Here is a 16,233-nt window from a genome sequence, read left to right as displayed (position 1 = left end):
AGGGAATTATGGCTTGATGGTCTGGAAGGCGGAGAGGGTCTACTGAGCTAAGTCCCTATGCAGAGAGAGGAGGACCATGACATGTGTCCAGTTCTTCTGAGCAACTGTGTGGGACGTGAGGGAACCACGGGGTCGGGAGTGTTCTCCCAGTCCGCCAGGGGAGACCGAGCCACAGGCCACTGTCTCCACGGGGTTAGTCGTGTGCCCACAGGCCCGTGGCCACCCGGGACACAGGCGGGTGGACCAGGATTACCAGGCCCAGAGGATCGTCTCCTTCCATCCTCTTTCTTCCCTTCATCCACCAACCCCTCCGGAGGCTTCAGCATGTTTTAAACACAAGACCTTGGGAAGAGACATTCAAAGGGGAGCACTGGGAGGACACCACCTCCCTGTGGGTGAGGGGGGCCGGAGGCTCTCGGGAGAGGGTCTGTACCTGGTCAGGGCCTTTGCGGTGTGTGGGGGGGTGGTGGTTGTCAGAGGACCCAGAGCCAAGTCAGGGCAGCCTAGCCCGGAGTGCCCACAGGGGCTTGGCACAGTGGCGGCCTCCGCCGGATGAGGGCGGGGCCTGGCTCACACGCGGCAGGTGCTATGAGGCTCAGCTGCGGGGATGAGTCTGAGGACGGGCGAAGGGGCCTCTGTCCTTCCTGGCTCCTTGGCCTGGTGCCCAGTGAGCTGCTTTGCCCCTGAAAGGTCAGACACTAAAAGAGCTCCTCTGTCTGCTGCCAGGAGGGGCCTGGGCTGGCCGGGCTCACAGCCCTCCGCGGCAGGGGGGCAGGGGTCCCGAGCTAGGGGCCCTGGATGTGGGTGCGAAGAGGAGGAGGGAGGCAGGCCCTGAAGACTGAAAGAGTGGCAGATGCGGTGACAGACAGATGTGTGGGAAGCACCTTTGGAAGGGGACGTCTTGTGGCTCTGCTGATGGCTTCTGTCGGGATGCACGGTGAATGGAGAAGTGGACGGGCTTGCTGGGGAGGAGGAGAGATTTTCTGGCAGGGGAGTGGCCCCAGATCACCTTTCTCTTGGCCAAAGCAGGATGCCTCCCTGGCTCAGCACAGACAGACAGACAGACTCCCCCTGCCTTTGTCAGAGCACGGCCGGGAGACAGGAAATCAAAGACAAGACAGGGAGGAGATGTGCAGGGCCTGGGGTGTGGGGCTGTCCCCAGGGGCTGCGTACAGAGGATCCTGGCTCAGCCGGGTGTCTGCGCTGCCTTGCTCGTGAGGTAACCGGGGTCAAGGCTGGGAAGAGGATGGTTTCTGCTTTGGAAGTCCTGGACAAGCCTAGCGTCAGCTCAGGTCCACTTGCTTTCCCGGGTCCACTAACGCCACCAGCGCCACCAATGTGCCCCTCTGGCCAGCAGGTCCGAGGTCTGCAGACTCACACCATGGCGCTGTTCACGTCCACCCCTTTGCTGCTCTGCGAGGAGGTCATGGGGTACTCAGCAACACTGGTGCCATTCTCCTCTTTTCTCAGTGGTTTCCTGGGAGGGGAGGCAGGAACAGGCATGAATGACCAGTGACTGGGGCGGGGGAACCGTGTCCTTCCGGGGGCCCACCAGGCTCTGATCTGGCTTAGGCTGCAGGTCCTGGTGGGGGCCAATCAGAAGCTGGAGGTGGTCTCAGCGAAGGTGACCACATCACAAGTCACGCACACCAGGGCACAGCTGAGAGGGAAACGGGCACTTTTAATAAGGAAGCAGGAACAACAGGTGTGAATTGGGGCTGTTCTGGACAAATGAGAATGGAGAATGTAGTTAGCCTAGTAGGACATTGTCAGGCTTTGATCGATCTCTTTGATTATGAGCAAGCAGATGTGAAGATGAACATTTGGGGGTGCAGAGTGAAAAGAGGAGAGGGGCCAGAGGTTGGATTTTGCAGCCTGGCCTCTACGTGGTCAGAGGAACGTGGAAAACGTGATGAAGAGGATGGTGGTGAAGGTGAGGCTGGTGGTAGTGATGGGGGGTTGAGGTGGCGGGAATAGTAATGTGAGTGGAGTTGGTGGTCGAAGTGGTGGTGGTGGTGAAGGTGGTGGTTATGGTGGAGTGGGTGGTGGAGGTGATGTTGAGGGGGGTGGCGGTGGTTGTGTTGGTGGTGTTTTTGGTAATGAAGGTGGTGACAATGGTGGTGGTTACGGTTGTGTTGGTGGTGGTGGTGATGGTAAAGAAGGTGTTGACAATGGTGGTCGTGTTGGTTGGTGGTTGTGGTAATAATGGTGGTGACGATGGTGGTGATTACGGTTGTGTTGGTGGTGGTTATGGTAATGGCGACGGCGATGCTGCTGATGTTGTCAGGAGTCCTGGTGATGGCAGTGGTGGTGATGGTGGTTGTGTTGATGGTGACAGTGAATGGCCAAAGTAAATGAGCGCACGCTAGTGCTTCTCAAACACTTCATATTGGGCCCCTTGAAGCTCATTCCAGAGGCTGTCTAACCCCTAGAGCCTGTTCTCTTAACAGTGCGCGGCTCAGGAAGGCTGGGAGGGAGGCTTTGAGAAGGCTCTTGCTCGCACGCGGGGTTCCGCAGTGGCGGTCCTACTCTCTGGCCGGGCTCCAAGCCCGCCTGCTCTCTGGCCTGGTTCAGGAGGGCCCCAGCCCCCGGAGCTAGGCCTGCTGGCTTTAGCCTCCCGATCTCGGCCACGCAGGCCATGGAGCCCAATCCCATGTTGCAATATTGCTGTCTCCTGGGGGACTCTGAGGTCCACGGGGTTGTAAGCTCAGTCACCTCCTGTGTCCCCACGACCGCTGGGGCGGAGCCTGACCTGGCCTTTGTTGTGTGTTGTCTAAATTGAACGTCCCTGGCCATCTTTGAAAGCCTGGCGATTGGTTGCTTGGGCCTTCTCAAACGTCCCTAGAGCCTCCCCAAACCCAGGCTGCAGAGGACAGGTACTCGGTGACCAGCTGGGTGCCTGTGGGATGAAGTCTTGGGTGAATTAGTTTAGGGGAGGCAGGGTGAAGGGAGGTTATCAGTAGTGCCATGGGTGTGATTATCAGGCCCGCTCAGAGGCGACACCCCAAGATCACATCTATGACCTGTTCCCTATTGTCTTGCAGGAGAGTTAGCTCACAAAACCCAGAGAGAAACCCAAAGCGCACTCACTCTGGGTGTCAGGCTTAGCCATGGTGGCTTCTAGAAATGTGAGCTACAAACCAGCACTTCTTCCTGGGGCCCATCGCCCTTTGTGCAAATCACTCTTGGTTGCAGACTTTCTTGTCCCTTCTCATAGTGGTCCCCAGAAGGAGCTAGGCCTGGAGTTAAGGGTTTCATTTCATGGGGACACTGATGCTTAAGGAGAGCTGTGACTTGCCCAAGGACCCCCAGCTGGCGGGTGTCAGGGCCTGGACCACCACCTGCTCCTACCATATCCTGGTCCAGACATCTTCCCATTAAGTCAGTATTCCCAGCAGGCTTGTCCCCCAACATAGTGGGGCTCCCATCAGCTCAGGAAGGCCATCCTCTACCTTCCTCCTGGAGCACTCCAAAAATTCTCAAGAGTCCTCCAAGAGTTCTCATTTTGCTTGAACCCAGTGCATCCCGAGAACCCCATTAATGGAGGCGCTCAGGGACACTTTCCAGAACCCCCAGGTTTGTAGGGGTCAGACAGTTGCCTTGTTTGTGATGGGCTTGTGGAAATGACAGTCTCTGTCCCTGGGCCTGTTTCTCCTCGGTCTTCTTCCTCTCTCCCCTGGGCCGCCACCCACCCCTTTCCAGGGGGCTTCGTTCCCAACTCTGAGTTTGCATGGCCTGGGAAACTGGGCTGGATGTGCATTTCCATTTGTCATCCATCTACAAAGGGGAGGACGGACATCAGAATCAGGATTCCAGGAAATAGGGACAGACAAAAATCTCGGAGTCCAAACCCACACTGCTTTTCTCCCCAATAAATGATCAATCTTGGGCTTGGTCTAAAAAGTCAGCCAGAGCAGGTCCGGCTCAGGGGCGATGAGGCTGAGGGGCTTTCCAGAGTGGATAATGGAGAGATGAAGAAAGGGGTCTGGCACTCCCATGGAAATGGGCAAGGCATGGAGGGTACAGAGTTTCCGCCTGTTTCGGATGAGGGTAGGAAATCAGCAGGATTTCTTCTGCCAGGAGAAGAGGTGGAATTTCTAAAGCCAGGCTGCTGGCTAGGAGACCTCTTTGTGTTCCCCAGAGCCTTGGAGGAAAAGGTTGGCAGAGAGGGCCTGGCAGGAAGCAAGCCTGGCCGGAGGGACACTGAGGACAAGGCAAGGAGACAGCCCCACAGCCTTCTCAATGGCCCCGGCCACTTCCCAGGCAGGAAAGGACAAAGGGGGTCTGGGCACGGGCTTCACCCAGCGAAGTGGCACCTGTGACTGCCGCAGCATCCCTCCCCCACCCCCACCCCAGGAGCATTCCAAGAGTCTGGGCGCTGCAAGGGGAGTGGGTGGGGGTTTGGGGGTCACTGTCCCAAGGAGTCTCCTGAGAAATGGACCTGATCTGTTCCCCTCCTCCACCAGCGCAGAGCCCTCAACCACTGTACCCTCTGGGCCGCTGCCCCAGCCCACTCCCAAAGCCCTTCTGTGACGCACAGAAGCCCAGTGGAATCTGGGGTTTTAGCTACAGCAGGAGATGGCTCTGCCTTGCCCCCTTCCCGCACCGTCCTTCCTCTAGCAGGGGACTTCAGGGTGATGCTGCCCCAGCACCGGGATATCCTAGCTCAGTAAACCCAGGCCCACCACTTCCAGCTGTATGATCTTGGGCAAGCCACTTAACCCCTCTCTGCCTCAGTTTCCTGGTCTACAAAATGGGCACAAGAATGGTGTCCATTTCATAGGCTTGTGGGGAGGATGAAATACGTTAATGTGGGTTAAGCACTTAGATGGGCACCTGGCATACAGTAAGGGCTCCATAAGTGTTTGTTAGCTCTCAGTACTGCTGTTGGAAAGCTGTCAGTGGGGAGCTGTCCCAGGTAGGGGGAGGGGATTAGCGGCAGCCAGCGCTCTCTAGTCAGCACAGACCTCCTACCTAATGGGTGCCCTGTGGGGCTCCGGAAATGCCAGAGAGGCTCACTACAACCCAGCCTGGGTCTGCAGCGCTGTGAGCCAGCCAGGGCTGGTCCCGCTAAGCCAAAGAAGGCCATCTGCACCCTGGTGCAGGAAGGGATGGCCACAGATGATGCCCTACAAGGCCTGGTTCCTAAAACCAAGAGAAAGGGAAGTGAGCTTTTCCTTGGCCATGCCCAGGATTCCTGCCTGGCAGAGGGAAGGTCCTCCACTCTAAGACCCCTTCCTCCCCTTGCCCTGGGCCGGGCAGCAGCAGCCGCTGGGCACCACCATGAGCCACGGCCTCTGCAGAAGATGCGACCGCCAGCACAGCCGGCCTGGGCAGGGAGGCCGGGGACCCAGGTGCCCCTCCCGGGTCCTGCTGACAGTGATATGACACGTCCCACCACCAGCCAGTTGCTCCTGCTGGAAGAGCTGGGGTCAAAGACAGCTTGGAGGAGCCCGACAACGGAGGGCTGCCAGCTCGCTCCTTGTCTCACGCACCCCGCGGAAGGGTCTGTTTTCCACGAGGTTTAGAGGTCTCTGACTCCCTCTTCCGAAAGCATCCATCCTCCCCTGCACGGACCCCTGAAGCACACACTCAGACGAACCCACCCCACCTGCATACACACCCCGACCCTACACACATACATACACATATGAGAATGCCTGGACACTCATACCCACTCACAACCTTCACACACACACACCCCCTTCCACGACGAGATGCCTTGTCGCCCGCAGGCTTCTCCAAACCTGGGTCAAGAAGCCAGAGAAAGCCTTTGCGGGCCACCCAGGGTAGTTGCTGACCGTAAGAAGCAGCGGCCTCATTTCTAACCCAGCACATCTCCTCCCCTCCTCCCCTCCTCCGCTGTGTGAAGATGAGTCAGGCGCGCCGCTGACGGGCGTCCTCACCCTCCGACCGAGCCCCGGGTTGGACCACCTCCCCGGGGCTTCCTTGATGAACCATGTCTGGCTGAGCGAGCTGAAGGCAGGTGATGATGAGGCTCATGGGCTGGTGCTCACCCCCGGGACCCAGCCAAGAGGGCCGGGCACTTGGTTCTCACTCCAAGGGTGGTGTGGAGTGAGTCATCCGAGGACTCCTTAAATCGAGATCTCCTGCCTTACCCCTTGTCCGGTCCCACGACCTCCAGCCAGCAAGTCTACAGAGATGAATTCAGGGAGGGATGGAGGTTCCTGGAGACAAAAGGGCCCCGAGAAGCAGGGACCCCTCTGGCTCTCCCATCCACGGGCGCCGAGCGTGCCCTGTCTGCCTGCCTTTCTGGCCATGACTGGCCTACAGCGCCACATGTCCCCCTCTTGCCCACCCACCCCCACCGTACAAAGCTGCTAACCCCTGCTGCCTGCTTCCCACCATCAGGACCTCGATCTCCATAATAGCAGGTGGGTCTCCTGTTGGTGGCAGGGCGAAGGGGCATAAATGAGCCCAAATGAGCATCTCGGCCCCAGGCAGATAGGGACACATGGGGCCCTTGCCCCTTCCGGGCCCCATCTCTTCTCCTCGGAGGGCAGACTGTGCAAGTGATAAGGACGAGAGATACCGTTGCCTGCGGGACTCCAGAGAAGCCTGGGTGTTGACCCCACGACTGGGGAAAAGCAAGCCCTGGGCCACCTGGAGAGTGACGGTGGGCCCCGGAGGAAAGACCACCACCAGCTCCGGAGTTGGAAGACTGAGTCTTGGTCCTGCAACAAAGCCCAAGACTCCACTGCCCGAATCCAGCCGAGGTCCCGAAGGAGGTAAGATGGTCTCGGAGCGGTCACGGTCACGTATCTGTGCGCAGCACTCGGTGGAGGTGGTCCCTCCTCGAAGCACACGAGCTGTGACTCAACTCACAGTACAGTCAGACGTGGTGTTCTTGACGGCCAGCCGGAGAGGCTGAATTTGGCGCCTGGGGGATGCTGTCGTTACAGGAATGTACAGGGGCAGCAGGGAGCAGTGACACATGGAAACAGCTGGGACTCCAGTGTCCAGTCACTGCCGTGGGCCCCGCCGGCCCAAGAGATTTTGGCAGAGAGAGCTCCGGTCTCAAGACCCCCGGGATCCGAGGTGCCTGCAAGGTGAATGTCTCGCTTCCGGAAGTTCATGCGAGACGTGGCTGGACGAGAATGTTCCACTCCTGTCCCCAGTCCCTGGGCCCTGCCTAGTCTTGTCTTCCTCCTGCCCTGCTCGATGCTGACTGTGCAGGCCTGCAGGGGCCAGGGGGAGAGGGCCGGGCCGGCGGTGTGTGCACGGGGGGCCGGGGAGGAAGGCGAGGCAGCAGATGGCAAGGGTGGGGGTAAGAACTGCCTGAGTATGTCAGGCCCGGGGGTGGGAGGCGGGTCACTCGGGGCATGGGGGGGCGCTGAGTCACTGCACACACACGCCAGCCCCCAGCCAGAGGACAGCGAGAAGGCGGAGAGCAGCAGGAAGGCAAAAGGCACTACCGGGGCTTGGAGGGAGGGGAGCAGAGCTGGCAGAGCGGGGAGGAAGCCCAAACCGGTGGAGGGGAGGGGCCCGCTGTCTCCTGGCAAAGCAGATTCTACCTCCCTCACCCAGGCGGAGAGAAAAAAACAGAGTCCATTGAAATTCTCCATAGTGTTTGCTAATCTAAAAGGTAGGCTCTGGGGACCCCAGGGTGGCTCCGTCAGTTAAGCATCCAATTCCTGATTTCAGCTCAGATCATGATCTTAGGGCTGGGTAATCACCCCCCGCCCAACTCCGTGCTCAGTGGGGAGTCTGCTTAGGATTTTCTCTCCTCCTGCCCCTCCCCTCCGCCCCAGCCTGTGCGCTCTCTTAAATAAATAAATAAATAGATAGAAGGAAGAACCTGGCAAGTCTGTGTCAACAAGCCTCCATTCAAGCCACAGAAGGTCATGGAAGAGTGACTACGCACCACAGGGGAGCGAGATGAGGGAGACAAGACGACCGCTCCCTGCTCTGATGTGTGTGCAAGTGTACACGTGCTTGTGCACAAGGTCCTCACACACATGCGGGGGCATATGCAGGCATAAACACCAACACTAACATGCCTAGAGCAGAAAGCAGAAACCTAAATCGGAAAGCTCCAGCCGCAGGGCGGGGGCAGGGAAGAAGGATCTAGAACGGCCTGCGATGCTGTCAGAGGAGGTGGCGTCTGAGTCGGGCCCTGAGCTGGGAGAGGAACGGCAGCAGCATGTGGCTCGAGGGAGCTCCCTGCGAGCTTGAGGAGCACCGAGGGGGGCTGGGACCTCAGCCATTCCTATGGGATCTGACTCATTCTGGCTCAGACCCCATAGGAAACTCGCTTCCCCCACTCCTTGGACCTCCAGGCAGACCTGGCACCTCGGGATGGATCACCTGAGGTGGCAGTGCCCAGGGAGAGGAGGTGTTGCTGACTCCAGGGCAGCAAGCACATGGCCGCACACGAGAGGACTAGGCTGCAGACAGTACGTTGTTGTGCTAAGGTAGCCGCTTGTCACGACCCCAACCTGGGAGGCCCCTGTGGACAGGGGAGGGGGACGGGGACGGGGCAATGTTCTATGCATCTGTGGGCCGTGGGAGGCTGCTGAGCCTCTCTTCTTGGAAAGTCAACAGATAAGGTGCGAAACGGGAAGAAAACCCTCAGTTATACACACATCGCTCAAAGCATGGAGAGAAAGAGTAGAGCAGCTGACACCCAGAAGCTGACACCCTTGTCTCCCAAGAATGTGGCTGCAGGGAGAGAGGGGGACAGCCGGGGGACTACTGTCTTTCTTAACAGGTTTGTAGCACGTTTGATGTTTTGAACCACGTGTGTGTATTACCTCGATAAAAATTTTAAAAGGTGGTTGTGGATGTAGGAAGCCCTAACCCTTCTTTCCAACCATAAAGCCGTGTCATAACCATAAACTCCTGACTCTTGGGGTGCGGGAGCGCCCCCTCTTCCAAGCTCTTCTCTTTCCTCCAGTTCTCTCAGATTTTCGCCCTCCTTCGTAGCACTCAGGTTTTAAAAGCACCTTATTTATTTATTTATTTGCATAGCAGCTATTTTTAAAAAAAGATTTTACTTATTTTGAGAGAGAAAGAGAGAGCCTGAGCCGGGGCGGGGGGGGGGAATGGAGGGAGAGAAGCAGACTCCCCGCTCAGCCGGGAGTGGGATGCAGGGCTTGATCCAAAGACCCCGGAATCGGGACCTGACCCGAAGGCAGACGCCTACTGGACTGAACCACCCAGGTACGCGCGCGCGCGTGTGTGTGTGTGTGTGTGTGTTATTTAATCCACGTACCCCACTAGGGAAGGGGTGAGGTCCCCTCCTGTGTGTCTCTATATCCCTCGCACCTAGTCTAGTCCCCAGCATACAGTAGGTGCTCCATACGTGTTTGAAGACCAAGCCGAGGAGCACCAAGGCCCGGCAACAGTGTGTGTGCCCAGGCACTCTCAGAACAGAGCTCATTCCCAGGAGCAGCACGCTTGCCCCCCGCCTGCAAGCAACGGTTTGCGGGATTGGCCACAGCCCATCTGCAGCCTCTTATCTCCTGTCCGCCAATACCTTGTAAATCAGAGCGAGACGGCCATCAAGAGGCTTAATGGCAAATCGATGGCAGAAGGTGAAGGTCCGTGCTGCGCACGGATGGCCGGTGGAGGAGGAAAGGTGTTCTTGGTGCGCCTGGGGTGCAGGGGTGACTCACGGCGGGGGGCCTGGTGGGGATGGGAGTCATCTCTCTGCAGCACAAGTGTTCTCTGCACGAACGAGGCGGCTGTCAGAGAAGGTGCAAACATGCCCCAGGACAGAGAAGGTGCAAACATGCCCCATGGGCCTGTGACCTTCCTCCCGCTGACCTGGCAGGGCTCTGAGGCTTGGACCTCCTCCCTCTACCCCGGTGTTTTGTCTTGGTTACTCCCACCAATCACTGCTTGTTGGAGGTCTCCTCCCTGTCCCGGACCAACATCTTCTTTCCTTGTGTCTGCTTTCCATTATTTCCCCTGGGTTGTCCCTCTGGATACTCTTCTCCCGAGGGTGCTCTGTTCAACACCGACTGCTCCCCGCTACGAGGTGTGCGTCTCGAGGGCGGGGACTGTGCCCAAAGCACCTACGACGGGAGCCCCCATGCCAGGCACAGCCCCACTGCCTGGCCTAGAACTTGGCAAGCATTTCCGTCAGCATTTATACCTCTGAGCAGTGAAATGTCCTACTGGCAGTCCCCTGGCCATCTAGGGATGGAAACAGAGGCTCAGGAGCTGGGCAGAGACTAAGAGGACCCTCGTTTCCCGGGTAAGGAAACAGGGGAGGGCAGCGTCACTCACTGAGCTGGGAGGCAGCTGGGAAGGGAGCTCAGAGGTCTGGACTCCCAGTCCTGGTTCTTGTAACAACTCCGCGCTGTCTGAGGCCATGTGCGTGCCAGACCTGGGGGCGGGGAGGAGGCCTGAGGGGAGGCACGAGGGTACAGAGCACCCAAAGGCTCTGGGGCTCCATCACCCTTGCAGCTGGGAATGAAGGAGCCTGAAGGGCACAATCCATTAAGCACCTGACTCCTGGTTTCAGCTCGGGTCACGAACTCGGGGTCTTGGGATCTAACCCCGCGTCGGGCTCAATGCTCAGCTCGGAGTCTGCCTGGGACTCTCTCTCAAATAAACAAATAAATCTTAAAAAGAAAAAAAGAAGCTGCTCACAGCATGCTCACGGCAAGGAGGCCACTGAAGGGTGAGCTGTGTGGGTTCCCATGGCCGGGTACCCGGCAGAGTTTGGGGTCATTGGCAGGGGACCTGGGGGCCACTGCATGAGCTAGTCCCAGGGTGAGCAGCTCCCCTTCTGAGCCCCTTGGTCTGATTAACTCCCTTCCCCTTCCAAGAAATCTCTCTGGGGGAGGTGCCCCTCCTTGGGCTCCTCGCTTTAGAGCACCCCCGACCCCCAGGGCACCACAACCACCCAGCTCAGAGCTGGGACTCTGGGTGCATTTGCTGACTCACAGGCTGCAGTTTGATTCACTGACTCTGTGAGAAGGAAGTGCTGGTTCGACCCCACCTCCCAAGGTCATGGCCAGTGAGAGCACCGCAGGGTACCTCTTCTGCACCTGCTCCTGCCTCCTCCCGTTCCTGCAGAAGCCTGTGGACCCTGCAGCCTGCACCCCAGATGCCAAGCCAAGCTGGCGTCTCCGGAGCCACCTTGCTACCCCACTGGTTCTAGAACCATCCTCCCAGCAATCTGGCTCCCAAAGGCTGTGTTGGAGCCATTCACAAGAATCTCTCAGAAATCCTCCCCTAGGACTCCAGGCTGTGAGAGTTAAAAAAAAGACCCGGGTTTATCACTGACTTTTCCTTTTAATGGTTTTACAGTGACATGAAATGCTTTTGTTTCCTGAGAGAAGAGGCATGTTTCAAATGAATTATTAACCAAAAAGAATTGGCCGTGAGCAAGAAATCCTCCATTGACTCTGGAGACAAATGCAGACAGACAGCTGGCTGGCAAGATGCTATCTCTTACCGCCCCTGGCAGAGGTCAGCCCGGGCAGCGGCAGGGGCCATCTGCTCCCCGACACAGCTCTAACTTGGGCTGCCCCCTTCTCCCTCCACCGAGGGGCTAAGCCTCTCCCACACAGGCCTCCTTTCAGTCCAGTTCTGGGAGTGTTGACCTGTTTCTGCCTCCACTTGACCCTGAACGAGCCCCCTCCAGTCACTGTCTGTCCTTGTGAGCTGGGATGACAAGGGCTGGAGGGCTGGGTCTTCTTCCCCTGTCCCGGGGCCGGCGGGGGGCTGTGGCAGAGCAGACATCATGCTCGGTGTCCTCGTCTCTACGTCTGCCCCCGGCACCCACTACGTCCTCCCTCTGCCCTGTGCCCTGGGAGGCTGACGCCTACCACTGCGTGTCCTGGGCACCCCTGTTCCTCAGGTTTGGTCAGTGAGAGGCACCGAGGGAGGGTGGAGAGGGTAGGCTGTGTCTCCCCTACCTTTCCTGTTTGGGGGCTCATCTCCATCTGTTCCAACCACAACTCCTGCTAAGCGGCTCCTCTTGAGTCTCAGGCTCCCCAGGCTCTCTAGTTCCTGTGGCACCATTTCCTCCCCTTGTCCTGGTCCTCAGGGCGCTGATGGCCCCCACTGCTACTAGTCCTGGAGTGCTTCACCCACCCCCTTTATTCCCAGGACCAGCCTGAACTCCTGGAGGAAGCCCCGCCCACACCCAGGGAAAGAGCCCCGCCCACACCCAGGGAAGGAGCCACGCCCACACTCCTGGAGGAAGCCCCGCCCACACCTCTGGAAAAGAGCTTCGCCCACACCCCTGGAAGGGATCCACTGAGCCATGGGGCCTGAGTTCTGTGTCTTTCCAGGCCATTGACAGATCCCGGAACCAAGAGCTCAGAGCCTGTGGAAGGGGACAGAGGGCAGACAGGAGGCCCCTAAGGCTGCTCTGAGGGGAGGTGAAGGTGCACCCCCACACACCCTCCTGGGAGACCCGCAGCTCCGCTGAAACCAAGCCCACCACAGCCACAGTCAACTAGTAAAGTGACTTAGCGCTCCTCTTGCCCTCCTGATGTTGGAACAGACAGCACGTTTCTTCAGAAGTTTGGGGCAGACAGGGAAGTGGTCTGAGAATGCTGCCTGTCTCTGAGGGGAAGGCCAGTGGGAGGGGCGTCCTTGAGGGGACAGTGGCCCCCTCCCTGGCAGGGCTACTGGTGAGTCTTGGATGCTCTTCCTGGCAAACCTCCAGTAGCTCCCTTTGCCTTCCGAGTCCCAGCAAGCTGCTCACCTTGGTGGGCCAAACCCCTCCCCCATCAGGCACACCCTCCAATCTCATTTCCCACAGTCCAGGAGCTTCCTGGTGTCCTGGCGCCTTTGCTCATGCAGGTGCCTTGGTCTGGAAAGCCTCCCTGCTCTGCTTCTCAAAAGCCTCCTCCACAGCAGCAGGCTCTCAGCTCAAATGCTCTGTCATCTGGATCTGAGTTAGCCATGACTCTTCTGGGCACTGCCATAGGCTGCCAGCAAGCCTCCCATAGCCTCATCGCCACCCGCCTTGTACCGCGGTCATGGTCATGTGCGTATCTACCCCCCACCGTCCTTCAGTCAGGTGAGCTGCCCACAGGCACAGTCTGGATCTCATCTGTCTCTGTCCTCAGAGAGCCCGGCACACAGTAGGTGCCCGTGAACCACCTGGGAATCGGGCTGACTGTGTCCCCGGGGAGTCTCCCAATGCATCTACCTTGGTTTCCAAGGCCAGGCCTCCCTCTGAACTGCAGGGTCTGGGAGACTCGGGCCTTTCTGTCCCCGTCCTCCTATCTTCTAAGGAGCACAGCCACGCCCCAGGTACTGGGCGCCCTTGAGGAAGGGCAGCCCGGAATAATGAGGTCTGTTCTTCGCTCAGTATGAGTGATACAGAGGCACGGTCAGGGCTGGGCTTTGGAGTCATGTTCAAATCTGGAGTCCACTGTTCCCTGGTTGTACCATCCTGGGCAGCTCCCTTCACCCCCTTTGAACGTGGTTCCTCGTCTGTAAAATGCAGCAGATTGGAAAAAGGTGCGACAAAGATGAACTAAGGGAATGTTAGGGGGCCCAGGAGCCCCCCCACCCCTCCCCCACTTGCTGGAGATACTGGGCCACAGCTACTCCCTTGCGACTTGTCATGGTTTTTGGACATTATCTGGCAACTGGAGAGCAGGGGGTGGAAGGGGCTCTTGGCCAGGACGGAGATCCCTAGGGCTTGGCCGGTCCACCTGGAGCTGCTGTGCCTGGGCCCTGTCCTCCTCAAGTCTTGCCATCTGGCCGGTCCCCCTCCGTGCCTCGTTGTCAGACTTCTAACCTGCTATTTTACTCTTTCTGCTTTTGAATTATTCAAGTGAAATCACATAGAACAATGAATCAAAAGGATAAAGTGAAATAGCTTAGATGTTAGGACTGTTCTTAATAAACACCCCCTAACTTTGGGCCTCTGGGAAATTTCAAAACCTTTATTAGAAATATAATGAACAATGCCTAGGACCTTTAGGTGTTTTGCAACATTTTTGTTTGTCTTTTGTCTCTATCTCCCCCCGAGTTCTGGGGAAGCTGGTGTGAGAGGGGCACTTTTTGGAGGCCGGGCAGCCTGGAGGTCAGGGGACCTATGGGGGAACTGCTATGCCGTGATTCCTGTAGGGGGAGGAGGCGTTCACCCCACGGCCCATTCTACCAGACTTAGGGGCCCCAGATATAGCTTAAACCTCCTCAGACCCCAACGGCAGCCACACTCGGCTGCAGACCCCAGCTCTACAAGGCGGGTGGTGACTGGTGACCATTTTTGAAAGGCAGAGTGAGTTGGTCCTTTTTTGTTTTGAACCGGTGTCTGCATTTAGAAGCCAAACCAATATGGTGCCTCTCTCTGGTGGCTCCATCCCCCACCCTGCAAGGATATGCGGACTCCCAGGTCCTAGGCGCCTGGAGTGAGGTCTCCAAGGCAGGGCCTGTTACTTCCAGGTAGGGTCACTATAGATAGATAGATAGATAGGCATTCACTATACATTTTTTCTGCTTATTAAATGCTTAACAATGTTCAAGGCTCGAAGAAACATGTAGGGGTGGACAGAGCGGCCCCCAGCCCGGGCAGAGCCCCCTCCAGGCTCAGAGCCCTGTGAGCACTCACCTTTTGATGGCTTTGTAGCAAATGATGACGAGCACAGTGAGAAACACCAAGGAAGCGCAACATACCGCGATGACGATGGCCAGCCCCGACCACCAGCTTTCCTCCGCGGGGCACGAGGTAGAGTTGGGGGCTGAAAGACAGTAACACGCTGAATCTCCCTGGGGTGGGAGGAGCAGGTGGTGGCTGCGTCAGAGGGGGACCGTTGTGGGTGACACGAAGGGTGTGGCCTCCCCCTCATCCATCCTCTGCCTTTCCAGGATGAAGGCTCTGGGACCTGTCCCGCCGTCTCCACCCCCACGCCGGCGGCAGGTGACATCATGGCTGGCCCTGGGCCAGACATGTGCTCTGAGCAGGGGTAAAGCACCGAGGCTCGGGCCGTCCATCCTCCCTTGGCATGAGCTAACTGACAGCAGGGTCAGGTTTAATTTCCCATGAAAAATAACAGAACATCTCATTCTCTCAGTTGAGGCATTAAATCCACTTCCTCCCAGGGTGGGGGTGGGGAGCAGGGCTCCCAGGGCGTACCGGGCAGGAGGAAGGAGAGAAAGTATGGGAAGCCAACTCCTTCTAAGAGGCAGGCGCTGTCGCTTCTTGGATTTGGCCCACGCAGTGAGGACCCGCAGCTGCCTCCATTTGCACGGGTGGCCAAAATCTGGAAAAGTCTGTCACTGACAAAGCATCTGACCCTGGATGCCATTGGGCCTTTTGGTCATTACTCAATCCATGGAGTGTCTGGGGGGTGAACCTGTCCTCCCTCTGCTTCACTCTTCTGAGAAAAGCAGAGACATCACATAGCCTCATCCCAGAGGCTCTGAAACGTCCGGACACAACTGGAAACAAGTGCCACAAATTGCAAAAGAAATTTGGGAGGGGGGAGGAAAGGGAAAAGGAAGAAGGGAGAAGCGGGAGGGAGGGAAAGGGAGAGGGGACTGGTGAGGAATTGAGGGACAGATGGATGGACAGATAGACACCTACTAGCTCTGGGCAGGTCTTCAAGACCAGTGATTGTATGTAAAGGATCCAAACCATGCCCCAGGCTCTGTGTGCACTGAATGACAGACACCTTCAGGGGCGCCACAACATGTGGGGAATAAATGAATGATTTCCCAAGGATACCACAGATGGCTTCATCTCCATCGTCATTCTTGTCATGGACGTTATTTTTGCCGTAATCATCGAGGTGTAAATCCCATAGGGGACTCTCACCCATCGGAAGTGTGTGGTCTGGTCAGCTTTGACAAATGCGTCCACCTGCCTGAGCCACACCACTATCATGACATAGAATATTTCCATCACCCCAGAAACTTCCCCCGGGCCTCCATCTAGTCAATCCCTGCCCACAGGCCACCACTACTCTGCTTTCTTAAATCATCAATTAGATTTGCATGTTCTTGAAAGTCAGAAAACGGAACCAGGCAGTGTGTATTTTTTTGCTCCCTTTGTTCAGCAAAATGTTTTTAAGATTCATCCACAAATTTCTATAGTTCCTTCTTTTTTCTTTCTTTCTTTTCTTTTTCTTTTTCTTTTTTTTTATTGCGGAGTGGTATTCCCATCTGTGAATAAGCCACAATTTGTTGTGGATTCCTAGGCTGTTTTCAGGTTTTGACTTTTGTGGCTAAAGCTGCTAGAAACAATTGCATACGTGGTATAGACATGTCTTCATGTTTTTCTTGGCTAAA

General features: G+C 57.2%; 1 protein-coding gene across 1 annotated transcript; it reads right to left on the bottom strand.

Moving 5' to 3' along the window:
* Positions 1–466: 466 nt before the first annotated feature.
* On the bottom strand, positions 467–15,691 carry PRIMA1 (proline rich membrane anchor 1). Its single transcript, XM_032837407.1, has 3 exons — positions 15,671–15,691; positions 14,555–14,712; positions 467–1,477 (listed from the first exon to the last, which is right to left on the bottom strand). The coding sequence occupies exons 1-3, from the start codon at positions 15,689–15,691 to the stop codon at positions 1,375–1,377; spliced, it is 282 nt and encodes a 93-aa protein (XP_032693298.1). The 3' UTR covers positions 467–1,374.
* Positions 15,692–16,233: the final 542 nt, after the last annotated feature.

This window comes from Lontra canadensis, unplaced genomic scaffold, assembly GCF_010015895.1.
Source record: "Lontra canadensis isolate GAN:19392208 unplaced genomic scaffold, GSC_riverotter_1.0 scaffold98, whole genome shotgun sequence".
Taxonomy (NCBI): domain Eukaryota; kingdom Metazoa; phylum Chordata; class Mammalia; order Carnivora; family Mustelidae; genus Lontra; species Lontra canadensis.
The sequence above is the reverse complement of the archived record's forward strand: the minus strand, read 5'-3'. Positions and strand labels throughout refer to the sequence as shown.